The following is a 13,109-nucleotide window of genomic DNA, read 5'->3' on the forward strand; positions in this document are numbered from 1 at the left end:
CAGAAAGGTGAAATGGAATCACTAGCTGGCAGGCAAGTACAGTCAAACGACTAGACAGAATAGCTAAACCTTGGCTTGTTTAAACTTTATCTATCTTTGGATGAGACGTTAGAAATTGAGCTTCTTTCTTTCTCTGTGGCTCTCTGAACTGTACGTGGAGTTCTGCCTGTAAATTAAACCGGTGTGCGAGACCATCGTTCTCCGAGGACGAATAAATGCTTACTAAACGATTGTTGCGGTTGCGGTGACCACGGACACAGATGGCTCGACTTCAGATGGCAGTAGAAATTTTCATCTCCAGTATTTGTATGGCAACAGTGGGAGAAGTGGTGACTCATCGCGAGACTGTGTATCTTTGTCCTCAGGTGAACCCTATATTTCGCCTCAGTAGTCATTCTCCGAATAAGGGTGTGCGATGCTGTTTAAGGATAGTTCTACCACTGGAGGGGGAGTCTGAAGTAGGAAGTACCCATGTTGTTTGAAGAAAAATAAAGATCAAGTGCTGCCACCAAGTTTAACACTCTATCTCAATTTCATTTTTACAATTATTGACAAAACTGCAATTATGTTACTGAACATAAAAAAGTAAAACAAAGGTAACGGAATGTACTCGAATTAAACCAGGTGACATGAGGGAATTAAGAAATGTGACACTAAGTAGTCGATGAGTGTTGGGCAGCAAAATAACTGACGATGACTGAAGTAGGGAGCATATAAAATACAGACTGATAATAGTAAGAAAAACATTTCTGATAAAGAAAAAAATGTTGATATTTAATATAAACATAAGTTATTCAATGATGAAGATACTAAACATTTTCGGACACCATCCCAAATTAATGAAAATGACAAAATTAACACCTAACAAATGCCAAATCTAAAGTAAGGTGTAAAGGAGAAACATTTGAGGCGTTTACGATTCAAGCAGAGTTAAGACAGGGAGATGGTTTACCGCTATTAGTTTCCAACTCTGCTACGGACAACGTGATGAGGGAATGGTACAAGGAAGTCCTGAAAACATAAGAGTTGGAACGAAAAAAGGTCAAAGTAACTTAAATTGCTAGGTTTTCGCAGATGACTTAGCGTTACTAACTAATAATATTCAAGAAGGCAGGAATCAAATAACACAAAACAGAGGTCAAAAAGTAAGGACTCCAGATATTATTCTAAAAGACTGAGATTATGGTAGCAGAACCACTAGTAATCAACCACATAACAGTAAATAACACGGAAGTAAAAGTAGTGAAACAATTTAAATACTTTAGAAATTATGATATACAAGTTGGATGAGCAACCGGCATGGCAATAAAGAACTAATAAAATGATAAAAGCTCAAAAATTAACACGGTCTATATACAAAAGAAATGTCTATCAATCAAAACTGAATTAAAACATTATAAGACGGTTCTTCAAGCAGAGCTGACATACGGAAATGGTACTCTTTTCAAAGTCACTCAGAAAGACAAAATCCTAAAAGTAGAGACAAGAATAGATAGAACGCACATAAATAAGAAAAATTAAAAAATTAAGAGAACTGCGGATAGTACCAAAAAAAGTGATGCACAGCGAACTGGAGCCCATCACAGATGTTATACGGAATAAAAGGCACTCTTTTTTTTATCACATTATGAGGACACCAGAAACCTGATTACCAAGAAAAATATCATGGAGAAAATTCGGAAAATGAAACAATAAGTTGGATGGATAAAGGAAATCAGGGGGATATGAAAGAAACAGAATTAATCTTGGGCCGGCTGGGGTGGCCGAGCGGTTCTAGGCGCTACAGTCTGGAACCGCGCGACCGTTACGGTCGCAGGTTCGAATCCTGCCTCGGGCATGGATGTGTGTGATGTCCTTAGGTTAGTTAGGTTTAAGTAGTTCTACATTCTAGGGGACTGATAACCTTAGAAGTTAAGTCCCATAGTGCTCGGAACCAATGAATCTTGGACGATTTGCAAAACATGAGAGTAAATTTAAAGAAACTGAAAAACATAAAAATAATATTCAAACCAAAAATAGGCAAACATCGTACAATAAAAAGAGTATTTACAGGTAAGAAACGCCACAAAATATCAGAACAAATGAAAAGGTGCTGCCCAATTCGGAAAGAAAACATATTGAAGAAGATGGCCAGAAAGTAAGTGACTGAAGTGGTCCAGTAAGGCTGTAAAAGCACGAGAACAAGAAACTTAAGTGTTAGGAGGTCTTTCTGGAGGTACCTGTATGGAGTCCAGCTTTGTGTGGAACTGAGACATGGACGATAAACTGCTCAGACAAGAAGGGAACAGAACGTTTTTTAAACGTGGCACTATAGAAGAACGCTGATGATTAGATGCGGAAACAGAGTAAGTAATGAGGAGCTACTGAACCGAAACAACATGACTAAAAGAAGAGAGCTGTTGATAGGAAGCATTCTGAGGCATCAAGAAATGTTCAGTTTAGTAATCAAAAAAATATTGTGGGGTATCTATCGCAGAGAGAGATCAAGGATAGATTAAAGTAAACAGGTTCAAATGTATAAACAAAGGGATTTCAAAAAGTAAGTTACACATTATTATGGCAGACTAAGTACATGTTACTAAATGCCACACTACACTTGAAAGTGACACAAACAAATGACACTACTTTTCAACATAATCACCAAATCTCTGTAAACGACAGTTGGAACGTTCTACCAATCTTTGAGTTCCTGACGACAGAAACCCGCTCCTTGGTCGCGGAGCTATTCAAGAACTGCTTCGTGTACGTACTGATAGTTGGAAAATTTCTTTCCTCCAAATGTTCTTTCAGCTCGCCCGAGAGGTCAGAAATCGCCTGGAGCAAAATCCGGACGTCCCGACTGGCATCACCCACGTCTGTGTGGTCATGGTTAAATTGTTGGCACCATTTCATCTTCAGCGGGACTGGAAGCGACACTGCATTTAGTCCATATATCACTAGAATTTCACGATGAATCTGTGAGAAATTTAGATGGTTCGACTTCAAGAATCGTACTGTCCCGCGTACCTCAAATTTGAAATGCATTTCCAGTTGCCGTCTCATTCCAAGCGCACATGGTGATGGACCTGTTATTCGTGCCAGGGTGTCAGTGCGAACTTTAGCACTTTTATAGTTTCAAATAATCACAGTATTTAGAAAAAATGTAGTCGTTGGGATAAGGATAGTTGTGGGAATGAAGAGAAAGCATCTTTAAAAATGAGCCGAACGGCGCAAAAAAATAACGATTAATTCATGAAGCATCCGTGTATACACGTTTCTGCATCCACAAATGTGTTTTGCATTCGGAATGTTTGTCGCGGCTTGCGCGACAGGCAGAGATCAGGGACTCTCGGTATCATCAGTAGGATCAACATTTTCAATTACACTAACTACGTTAGGTCGTAGTAGCAATAGATAAGGTGACAATGACAAATATTTTTGTGGTTTTGGACAGTATATTCGTTTAGAAAAATCAGCGTGTACGACGGGCAGAGATAATAGATTACCGCAAGGGTCACGGTTATTATGTATGATAATGCTACGTACAAACTGTCCAGTTCATAAGTATCTTAATACAGGAAAATGGTATTTTTAAAAAGATAAAATGAAAAGGAAGTTCCTTATTCGTGATTAATAAATCAGCTTCGTAAAATAGTTATGAAACTGGCCGACCCTAATGCCCTGTTGCCCTTGATAATTAAGTCTCTTTTATGTTAGAATTTTTCACAAACAGCATATTTCAGCCAAAAATCGTCAGTCACTGACAGAAGACGGTGACGGTGTTTGTAACCCTTTTCCCTGTACGATTAGTATGTGCTGAGAAAAAACGATACAGACTTGTGAAATAATACAGGGTGTTTGAAAAAGAACTCCCTAGCTTCAAGTATAAAATTAATGGGGAAATTAATGAAGAATTACATCAATGAGTACATATCATGAAAGAGAATTTCTTCAAGTTTTGTTTAATGTTAGTAGACGTCAACATGGGATCCATTCGTTGCCCTGCCCACGTCGAGACAATATTCCACTTCTCAGCACGCATTCAATAACATTTCAGCCGATCTGAGTGCCGCGCGGTTTGAGGCGCTATCTCACGGATTGCGCTGCCCCTCCCGCCAGAGGATCGAGTCCTCCTTTGACGATCAGTATGTGTGCTGTTATTAGCATAAGTTAATTTAAGTTAGTGGGTAAGTCTACGGACCGATGACCTCAGCAGTTTGGTCCCTTAGGAATTTACACACACACCAACATTTGAGGTGTAACTGTCCCAACCGCCGCGACGATTCTTTCCCGTAAATGATTGATGTGTCTGATCTTTTCACTGTACACAAAAAATTTTCTGTGGGGCCAAAAGAAAAAGTCTAGTGGGGTTAAAACTGGGCTTCGTAGGGGCCAAGGTATTGGGGCAGCCCTGCCTATCCACCTTCCTGGAAAGCGAGTGTCAAGATCTGCACGCACATGGTTACTGTAATGAGATGCGGCGCCATCTTGTTGGAAAAACACAAGCCCCTTTTCCTCCTCAATATCGTCCATTTGGGGAAAGACGTACTCTGTCAACATGTCACAGTGAACGTCCCCATTTACTTTATTTTCTACAGAAATGAGAGGACCAATCACACGATCTTTCATCAAACTGCACCACACATTAACTTTGGGAGAGTCACGATGATGCTGAATAACTTCATGTGGATGCTCTGCCCCCCCCCTCCTCCAAATTCTGCAGTTATGATGCTTAACTGTTCCACTGACATGAAATGTAGATGAAATGTAGCCTAATCACGAAAGAGAATCTTTTTTAAAAAAATTGACAACATCATCATTTCTATGTAGAAGGTCAACGGCAAAGTCATACCTTTCGATTTTATCAGTAGGTTTTATTTCATATAACAGTTGCAATCTGTAGGCGTGCAGCTTAAGCCTTTTACGCACAACATCATACACAGTACCTTTAGGCACTCCTAATTGTAGACTACGTCTGGCCAATCACTTCTTCGGGCTCCCAACACGGATCTGTTCAACATCTTCAGAATTTCTCGATCTCCCTGGTGATTTTGCTTTTAAAATACTACCGGTTCCCTTGGAAGACTTTACTCAATGACGGATAGTTTTTTCTGTAAGTGGTTCATCAGCATACTGACGTCCAAAATTACGTAGCACTGTTGTAAATGACTTCGTTTTCACACGCCAAGTAACACACTCCGCTTTCTGTTGCGGAGTACACATTGTTGTTGAGTTGCTCTGCTCTGCATTGGACGCCTGCCTGGACTGAAATGAAGGAGCAGAGGAAAAAAACAGCACTGGTGCCATCTCAAGGTCAAGCAGACCTGCCAACTTCAGGGGAGCCAAACTTGGAGAATTTATGAATCAAACACCACAAACTAGAATAGTGTACATCACTTTGTACAGATTCTAGGACACATTAAAACTAGGGAGTTCTTTTTCAAACACACTGTATTTGTAATCACACGATACCTATCCTGCAGAAACCTGGAACATTTACTCTCCTATGACATTGCACCATACTTCGGCAGTGGTCTCAGTGTGGGAATACATTGCGAAGCTACTTTCTGAAGTCCCTATGTCGCTTGCAGAAGTTGTACAGAGAATAAATAGAATAGATTAGCATGGAGACCTGTATCAAGCCAGTCTTTGGGCAATAACTCAAGGCAATAACCGGACCTCATGTGCACTAACCAATCATCCACAGTTGGCAGCTATACTGTACAGCTGGTGTTACACCTACAGGTCACAGCTGCCGATTACAAATTGCACGGACAACTATTTTGCATTGTAGGATGCTGTGCTCCGTCATGCTGCTCTCTACTTAATGCAACAAGCAAATAACTTAACGAAAGGGATATGCAAATACAAGTTACTATTGGTGTAGGGCGAAAACAGTGCACCATTAAGGAAAACTGGGAGGAACTCAGCGTTATTATCACTCTGATATGAGTGTAGGTGTTAGGACATGAAAGAGAGTAACCTTTCACCAGTGAAATGCCGCACAGTACTAGAAATTCTAGTGTTAATTTAGGGAGTTGTTACACAGTTGACCCTCGTAAAGATTAGTTCATCCAGATAAACCACACTGCCGCTTTCCTTCATCTATGGAAGTTTACACTAGCTCGTAAATGTTGAAATGCCCAGTGGTTAAGAAGGAGAAAGGACCGCTGGGATGTTGGGGCCATGTCTACAGCGTTTGACTGATATCTGGCCTCTACGGCGTCAGCAGTAGGAGGGCAGGTTGACCCACCTGCTCCGAGGAGACGGGCGCGTGGTGCAGCTTGGCCAGCGCAGAGATGGTCTCGATGTCGTTCCGCAGGTCGCTCTGGCAGCCGCACAGGATGACCGGCGTGTTGTCGCAGTGCTGCCGGATCTCCGGGTACCACTGCACACAAGGCAACCATCACTGTGCTGGTGGACAGCTGTGAAGCGTATTCTAATACAGGCATATGTATTTTAATTACAACTTTGCACAACCGATTAAATCAATTAGAGAGGGTGGCCCCCATCAAACAATGAGTCATACGTGAACCATATAGAAATGTACAATTAAAAAGAAAAAACGTCTGACTATGAAATGAAATAAGATTGCAAACTAGAGTTCTATAGTTCAATGACATGAATATGCACTGAGATGACAAATGTCGTAGGATACCTCCTAACATTGAGTCGGTCTCCCTTTGTTGCGTTGTAGTGCAGGAAATCGAAGTGGCATAGACTCAACAAGTCGTTGGAAGTCTCCTGCAGAAATATTGAGCCATGCTGATTCTATATTCATTCAAAATTGCGAAAGGGCTGGGGTTGCAGGATTTTGTGGAGGAACTGACCTCTCTATTATGACCCACAGATATTCGTGGCGTTCATGTCAGACGATGTGGATGGACAAACTGCCGAGAATATTCTTCAAACCAATCACGAACATATGTGGTCCAGTAACATGGCTCATTGTCATCCATAATCGGTCCATCGTCGCTGTGCGGTGTAGCCGCGCGGTCTTAGTCGCCTTGCCATGGCTCGCGCGCCTTCTCCCCGTCGGAGGTTCGAGTCCCCCCTCTGGCATGGGCGTATGCGTTGTGCTTAGCTTAAGTTGATTTAAGTCAGATTAAGTAGAGTGTAAGCCTAGGGACATATGACCTCAGCGGTTTGGTCTCATAGGAACTTACCACCACCACCACCATTCCATCGTCGTTTTGGAACATGAAGTCAGTTAATGGTCGGACAAAGTCCCTAAGAAGCTGAAGATTGGTTCAGTTGGAGCTGAGGATCCAGTCCATTCCATGTTGACACATCCTGACCACACAGTGCCTTGTTGACAACTTGGGTCCATGGTTCCGTGGGGTCTGTGCCATGCTCGAACCCTACCATCAGCGCCAATAGTCTGGCCACAGAAATACAACACTTACAATCAGTGTTCAGCAGGAATGGGTACTCCTCTAGACATATCCAGAAGGCACTTCAACCTGCCAACCAGCCAAAGGATCCAGAAGAAGAACCAGAAGAGCCAAAGAAGCTGGCATACCTGCCGTATGCCGGACCTATCTCTGCCAAGATCAACAGGATTCTCCATAAATATGACATCAAGAGCATATTTTGCCCACCCACCAAAATTGGGGCTATGCTGGGGAATGTAAAAGATGACCTGGGGCTACGCAAGCCAGTGTGGGATGTCATACATTGGCCAGACTACCAGAACTGTGGACATCAGGTGTAAAGAACACCAGAGACATACCAGACTCAGGCAGGCAACTAAATCAGCCATAGCAGAGCATTGTCTAGAACTTGGTCATTCAATGGATTACAATGACACCAAGATTGTGACACAGACCTCAAGATTTTGGGACAGTGTCATTAAAGAAGTCATTGAGATTAAAGTCACAGACAATCTAATCAACCGTGACTGGGGATACCAAATCAGCACTGCCTGGAATCCAGCGCTTGAGCTTGTGAAAACTCAACGCAGGACACTCCTGGATTCTACAAGAAATAGAATTGGAGACCGAGAGAACAGCCGTGAGACAAGGTGTCGGACACTAGAGACCAGATCTGACACACCCCAGATCATGAACTCGACTTCAGAAGACGGCCAGGCCGGGCGCGGACGGCGGAGGGAACACCGGCGACCAGAGAGGGACAATGTAGCCGCGTCTGGCGGGCGCGGACCTCAGACGGAACACACGACGCGGCGCGGACTGATTAGGGAGCACCCAACAAGAAACAGAAGTGGAAATCATAGCAACAGTCATGAGATAGAGTACCCAACATCTCAGATCGGGTCTGACACATCTCAGATGACAACCACAACCGTTGAGGACGGCCAAAACGGGCGCCGACGGCAGTCGGAACATCCGCGACTGGAGGGGTCCGTTGAAGCCGAGTCTGGCGGGCGAGGACCACAGATGGAACACTCGACTCGGCGCGGACCGATTAGGGAACGCCCAGCTCCTCCCAGGCATAAATACTGGACTCGATCGACCCAAGGACCAGTCTCAGGTAGCACCTGAAGAAGACAGCGAGGCACGCTGTTGAAATATCGTGCGAGAACGACGCGAACATCCGGCTGGACTCCCGAATATCCAAGATGTCAAATATAATTCTGTTTTTTGTATCTGTCTGCTTCTGTTCTATAACTGAAAGTGCTTTAAAATCTACGTATTGTTCTTTTAATATGTGGAATAGTTATTAGCGGACAACTCAGTCATAGGATTTTTTTTTTTAAATCAATAAATCTGCAGACTAAATTTTTGCTGCAAATTCCCTGATATCTAAGGATTACTTATCCGTTCATGATTTTGTCTGGGCATGACCAGCCTGGTCTGAATCCTCCCAGATATCCTCCAAGGTTCGGTTCCTGTTGCTTCTGTGCTCTATCGAGAATATGCTGAAATAAAATTTTGTAGGCAGCTGATATTAGTCAGATCCCCTTGTAGTTCTATACCGTTTCTTGTATTTCTGATTAATTTGGCTGTCTCTTTCCTCAATGTCAGGAATGTTTTGCAGTTGCCTTCTGTAATAATACTCCAGCAGTTGTGCTCATTGTGTCGAGACTGAATTTCATACTCACTGTCCTCATTCCATCAATGGTGATTTTTCCTTTTCTGCAGAGGAATTAGTGTTTGCGCTGTTTCGCTAATTGTGCTTTTGAGTTGTATGTAGCTGTTTGACTGCTTTTTCTCTGGTTCTTCTATGAGATACTGTTAGATGCTGCTAGTATCAAACTTGAGAGCTTGGATCATCTTTTATGTGAACCTCTGAGGTTTAAAAGTAGTTTTCCTCTTGTCAGTCTTTCTGATTTGAACGTTCGTAACTTCTCTTTAGCATATATAAGATATTGCTACAAGATCAATTTGGAATCCACAAATGAATGAGTGCAAAGATTTCCATCTTATCTGTTGTGATAGTTTCTTTTTCAAGTTTGCTGGCATGATTTTACGGTTGAATAACCTTCTTCCGTTCTGGTTAGTTCTTTCACGCGCTGGAAATGCTCCAATTTTTTCTTTGTACTTCCTTTCTTTGCCTAGCTCTGTACTGAAATCGCCTACTAGGATTTTGACATGGTTTTCTGGAATTTTAGAAACTATTTCTTCGAGTGCTTCTCGTGATTTGTCTTCATTTGTTATACTTGATGTTTCCTTTTACTTGTCGCTCTCTTTGTACCTGCACCTGCTTTGTTGTTTGCAAAAGTAATTTGTACGGTAATTACTCCTTTCGTCTGTTTCTCTATAATCTTAATTTGTAAGGTAATTAACATCTTACTTAATTTACACTTATAAAATTCCCTCTTCTTAAATAAAGGTTCAAATGGCTCCGAGCACTATGGGATTTAACTGCTGTGGTCATCAGTCCCCTAGAATTTAGAACTGCTTAAAACTAACTAAGCTAAGGACAACACACACATCCATGGCCGAGGCAGGATTCGAACCTGCGACCGTAGCGGTCGCGCGCTTCCAGACTGTAGCGCCTAGAACCGCACGGCCATTCCGGTCGGCTTTTTAAATAGTCTTATAATCTAGAAGTACGACGGGGTTCAATAAGTAATGCATCACTTTTTTCGAAAAGCAGGTCGGCTTTATAATTCCAATGCACCATACCAGTCCCAACTCTATACGCTTCGAAACCTTATTTTTCAACATAACTGTAAGGGCCCGTATGCCCGCCGTGTAGTCACTCTACCGGTCGACGTCGGAGCCAACGCCTCTCTGCGTCAGTAACCTCCCCATCATCCACATCCTCCTTCCCGCGGAGTTCATCCTTCATTGGGCCAAACATATGGAAGTCGGATGGTGAGTTATCTGGGCTGTAGGGTGGATGAGGAAGAACAGTGCAATGTAGTTCTGTGAGCTCATTTCGGGTGGGCAGACTTGTGTGAGGCCTTCGTTGTGATGGAGAAGGAAACGGTCGTTTACATTTTTGTGACGGCGAACACGCTGAAGTCGTTTCTTCAATTTTCTTAGGGTGGCACATTACACTTTACTTCAGAGTTTATCGCTACACAATGAGACAGGACATCGAACAGAAAAACCGCTTCTGAGTCCTAGGCTGAGGGTATGGCTTTGAACATTTTCTTCCGAGGAGAGGTGGTGAGGCGCCGCTCCATGGATTGCCGTTTTGTTCCCGGTTCGAGGTGATGAACTTATGTTTTAACGCTTTTGACGATGTTCAGTAAAAGCCTGTCACGATCAACATCGTAACGCGCAAGCAGTTCCTCACAGATGGTCCTCCGTTCTTCTGTATGGTCTTCTGTTAGGCGGCGAGGAAGCCAGCGGGCAAACAGGTTTGAGTACCCCGACTGGTGAATGAGTGTGGCAGCACTACCAACACAGAGGTAGCTGAGCGGCGAAGTGTTTGACTGTGACCCGTCCATCACCTCGAGTGAGAGTGTGTCCGCACATTCCAGCACTGCAGCATTCACAGCAATGTGCGGCCGGCCGCCACGCGTGAGGTCGGATAGATTACGGCGGACTTGTGATGACGGTAGATGCCTCTCCCAACGACTCACCGTGCTGTAGTTCACTAGTAGGTCTCCATAGAATATCAGTCATGCTGAGGTTTTTCGCCAAAAGAAACTCAAAAGAAAGCTCTCTGCTTGAAACGTACCTCCATTGCAGACGCCATATTGAATGATACGCATAGCACCAACTATACAGGCTGAAGCGGGAACATTCCACGGCGTCCCACAACAGATTTCGCATTTTTTCAACAGAAAATGGCAAAATATGTGTTGCATTACTTATTGAACGCCACTCGTATGAATTCATATTTCATAAGTAGTTTTCTTTTCTAAATGACTTTATTCAACAACGTCTCTACTATTTATTACAATATCCACTACAGCAGTTTCAGTCTTCAGTCATTTTTCAAGTGGTCATACGTGCTGAAAACACAGTAATAGTCAACATCAACAAAGAGAATACTAAAGAGTAAGCCTTTATGGCCCGTGTCACCCTTTGTAATATACGCCATCGGCAGGGGACTGTAGTTTTACATCTATGAATCTGTAATCACTTTAAATTCGAAGGTGATTCAGGACCGTCACATCCAGTAATAGTTTTTAATACTTATTTTTAATTTAATTTTGATCAATTTGGTCCCTGTTACGTCCATTTTGTATACGCTTTCCTCAGCACAAAGATGTCGATCTTTTCGGTAAATACTAGTAGTCCGAAATAATGGTCTCTGACTTTCTAGTATTTTTTATGAAGTCCCCTACTGAAGTGATGTCCTTTATTGTGTGTGCTACTTTCGTAGTAATACTGCAACACCCCCTTTTAAAAAATTATAAATTACTGTGCTTGGATGCCCCTTACGTTATTTGATTTTCAAACAGCTGAGCAGAACTGAATGTACTCACACATTTCGCTCTTTACTTATTCTGATCAACACTAAACTGACACACAATATTTTTAGCGCAACGCAATCTGACTTTCAATAATCCCTACAAAAGAATCGCCCTGACTAACAATAACCTATACCTTTCATGAATCACTTACCTAACAAAAATCTTCGTTACTCAAACTACTGCAGCACAGCGAGAGCCAATACTGCCAGCTAAATAAAGGATTCTAACTGCTGAAGGCACTAACTACTGATAGGCATACTTAGCAAATGAAAGATTTTGATAGAGAACAAACAATGCATTTACCTTAATAGTGTTCAAAAGTCATAATATATATATATATATATATATATATATATATATATATATATATATATATATATATCAGTTCATGACATCCAGTCTTACAAAGCCGGCCGGTGTGGCCGTGCGGTTCTAAGCGCGTCAGTTTGGAACCGCGTGACCGCTACGGTCGCAGGTTCGAATCCTGACTCGGGCATGGATGTGTGTGATGTCCTTAGGTTAGTTAGGTTTAAGTAGTTCTAAGTTCTAGGGGACTGATGACCTCATTAGTTAAGTCCCATAGCGCTCAGAGCCATTTGAACCAGTCATACAAATTTACTGTATCTGATGGACACACGTCCAGATCATCCGCACTCAAAACTCCTCCATCTCTCTCCCTACATCCACCACTGCTGGCGGCTCACCTCCAACTGCGCAACGCTACGCGCTGTTCACATCCAACTGCCCAACACTACAATAGCGAATATTCCAACCACGCCAACCAGACACAGACTGCACACAGCACAGCCAGTGATTTTCATACAGAGCGCTATGTGGCGTTACCAACATAAAAACCTAAACAACCTACTTACAATACCCCCCCCCCCTTTCACTCAGAGTATCATAACTGTATGTAGAATTAAAACATTTCCACGGAATATATTTTGTCTGGTTTAGAATAAATTTTGTTGCTCTATTAGGGGTATCTTCTGTATCTGTAACAATGTTTTTATTTTTCTTGTTTGTAACGACGGGGAATCCTGACTTTCGTGTCTACTCTAATTCTGTTTGGCATACGTTTTTTCGGCCAACTTCGGTTATCGACGTATCACATTTTATCTTATTAAGTACTCTTTGAACTCTACTAACCCAGCCTTAGGGACAAGAGTTCTGCTATTTATTGTCCCCAAACAACAAGTAATAGAAACAGGTTTATAAGGCTTATGTTATGGTTTCTTGGGGCAGTGTTCGTCTAACCAGGCAAAAGACCAGAGATCGCTGCGTATAGCCC

General features: G+C 42.5%; 1 protein-coding gene across 1 annotated transcript in view; it reads right to left on the reverse strand.

Moving 5' to 3' along the window:
- LOC126161860 (ras-like GTP-binding protein Rho1) overlaps positions 1-13,109 on the reverse strand; it is a 306,122-nt gene that overhangs the window by 21,779 nt on the left and 271,234 nt on the right. The window contains exon 4 of the mRNA XM_049917976.1: positions 6,233-6,367. Coding sequence (XP_049773933.1) covers positions 6,233-6,367 — 135 coding nt within the window. The remainder of the gene's footprint in view (positions 1-6,232; positions 6,368-13,109) is intronic.

This window comes from Schistocerca cancellata, chromosome 2, assembly GCF_023864275.1.
Source record: "Schistocerca cancellata isolate TAMUIC-IGC-003103 chromosome 2, iqSchCanc2.1, whole genome shotgun sequence".
NCBI lineage: Eukaryota > Metazoa > Arthropoda > Insecta > Orthoptera > Acrididae > Schistocerca > Schistocerca cancellata.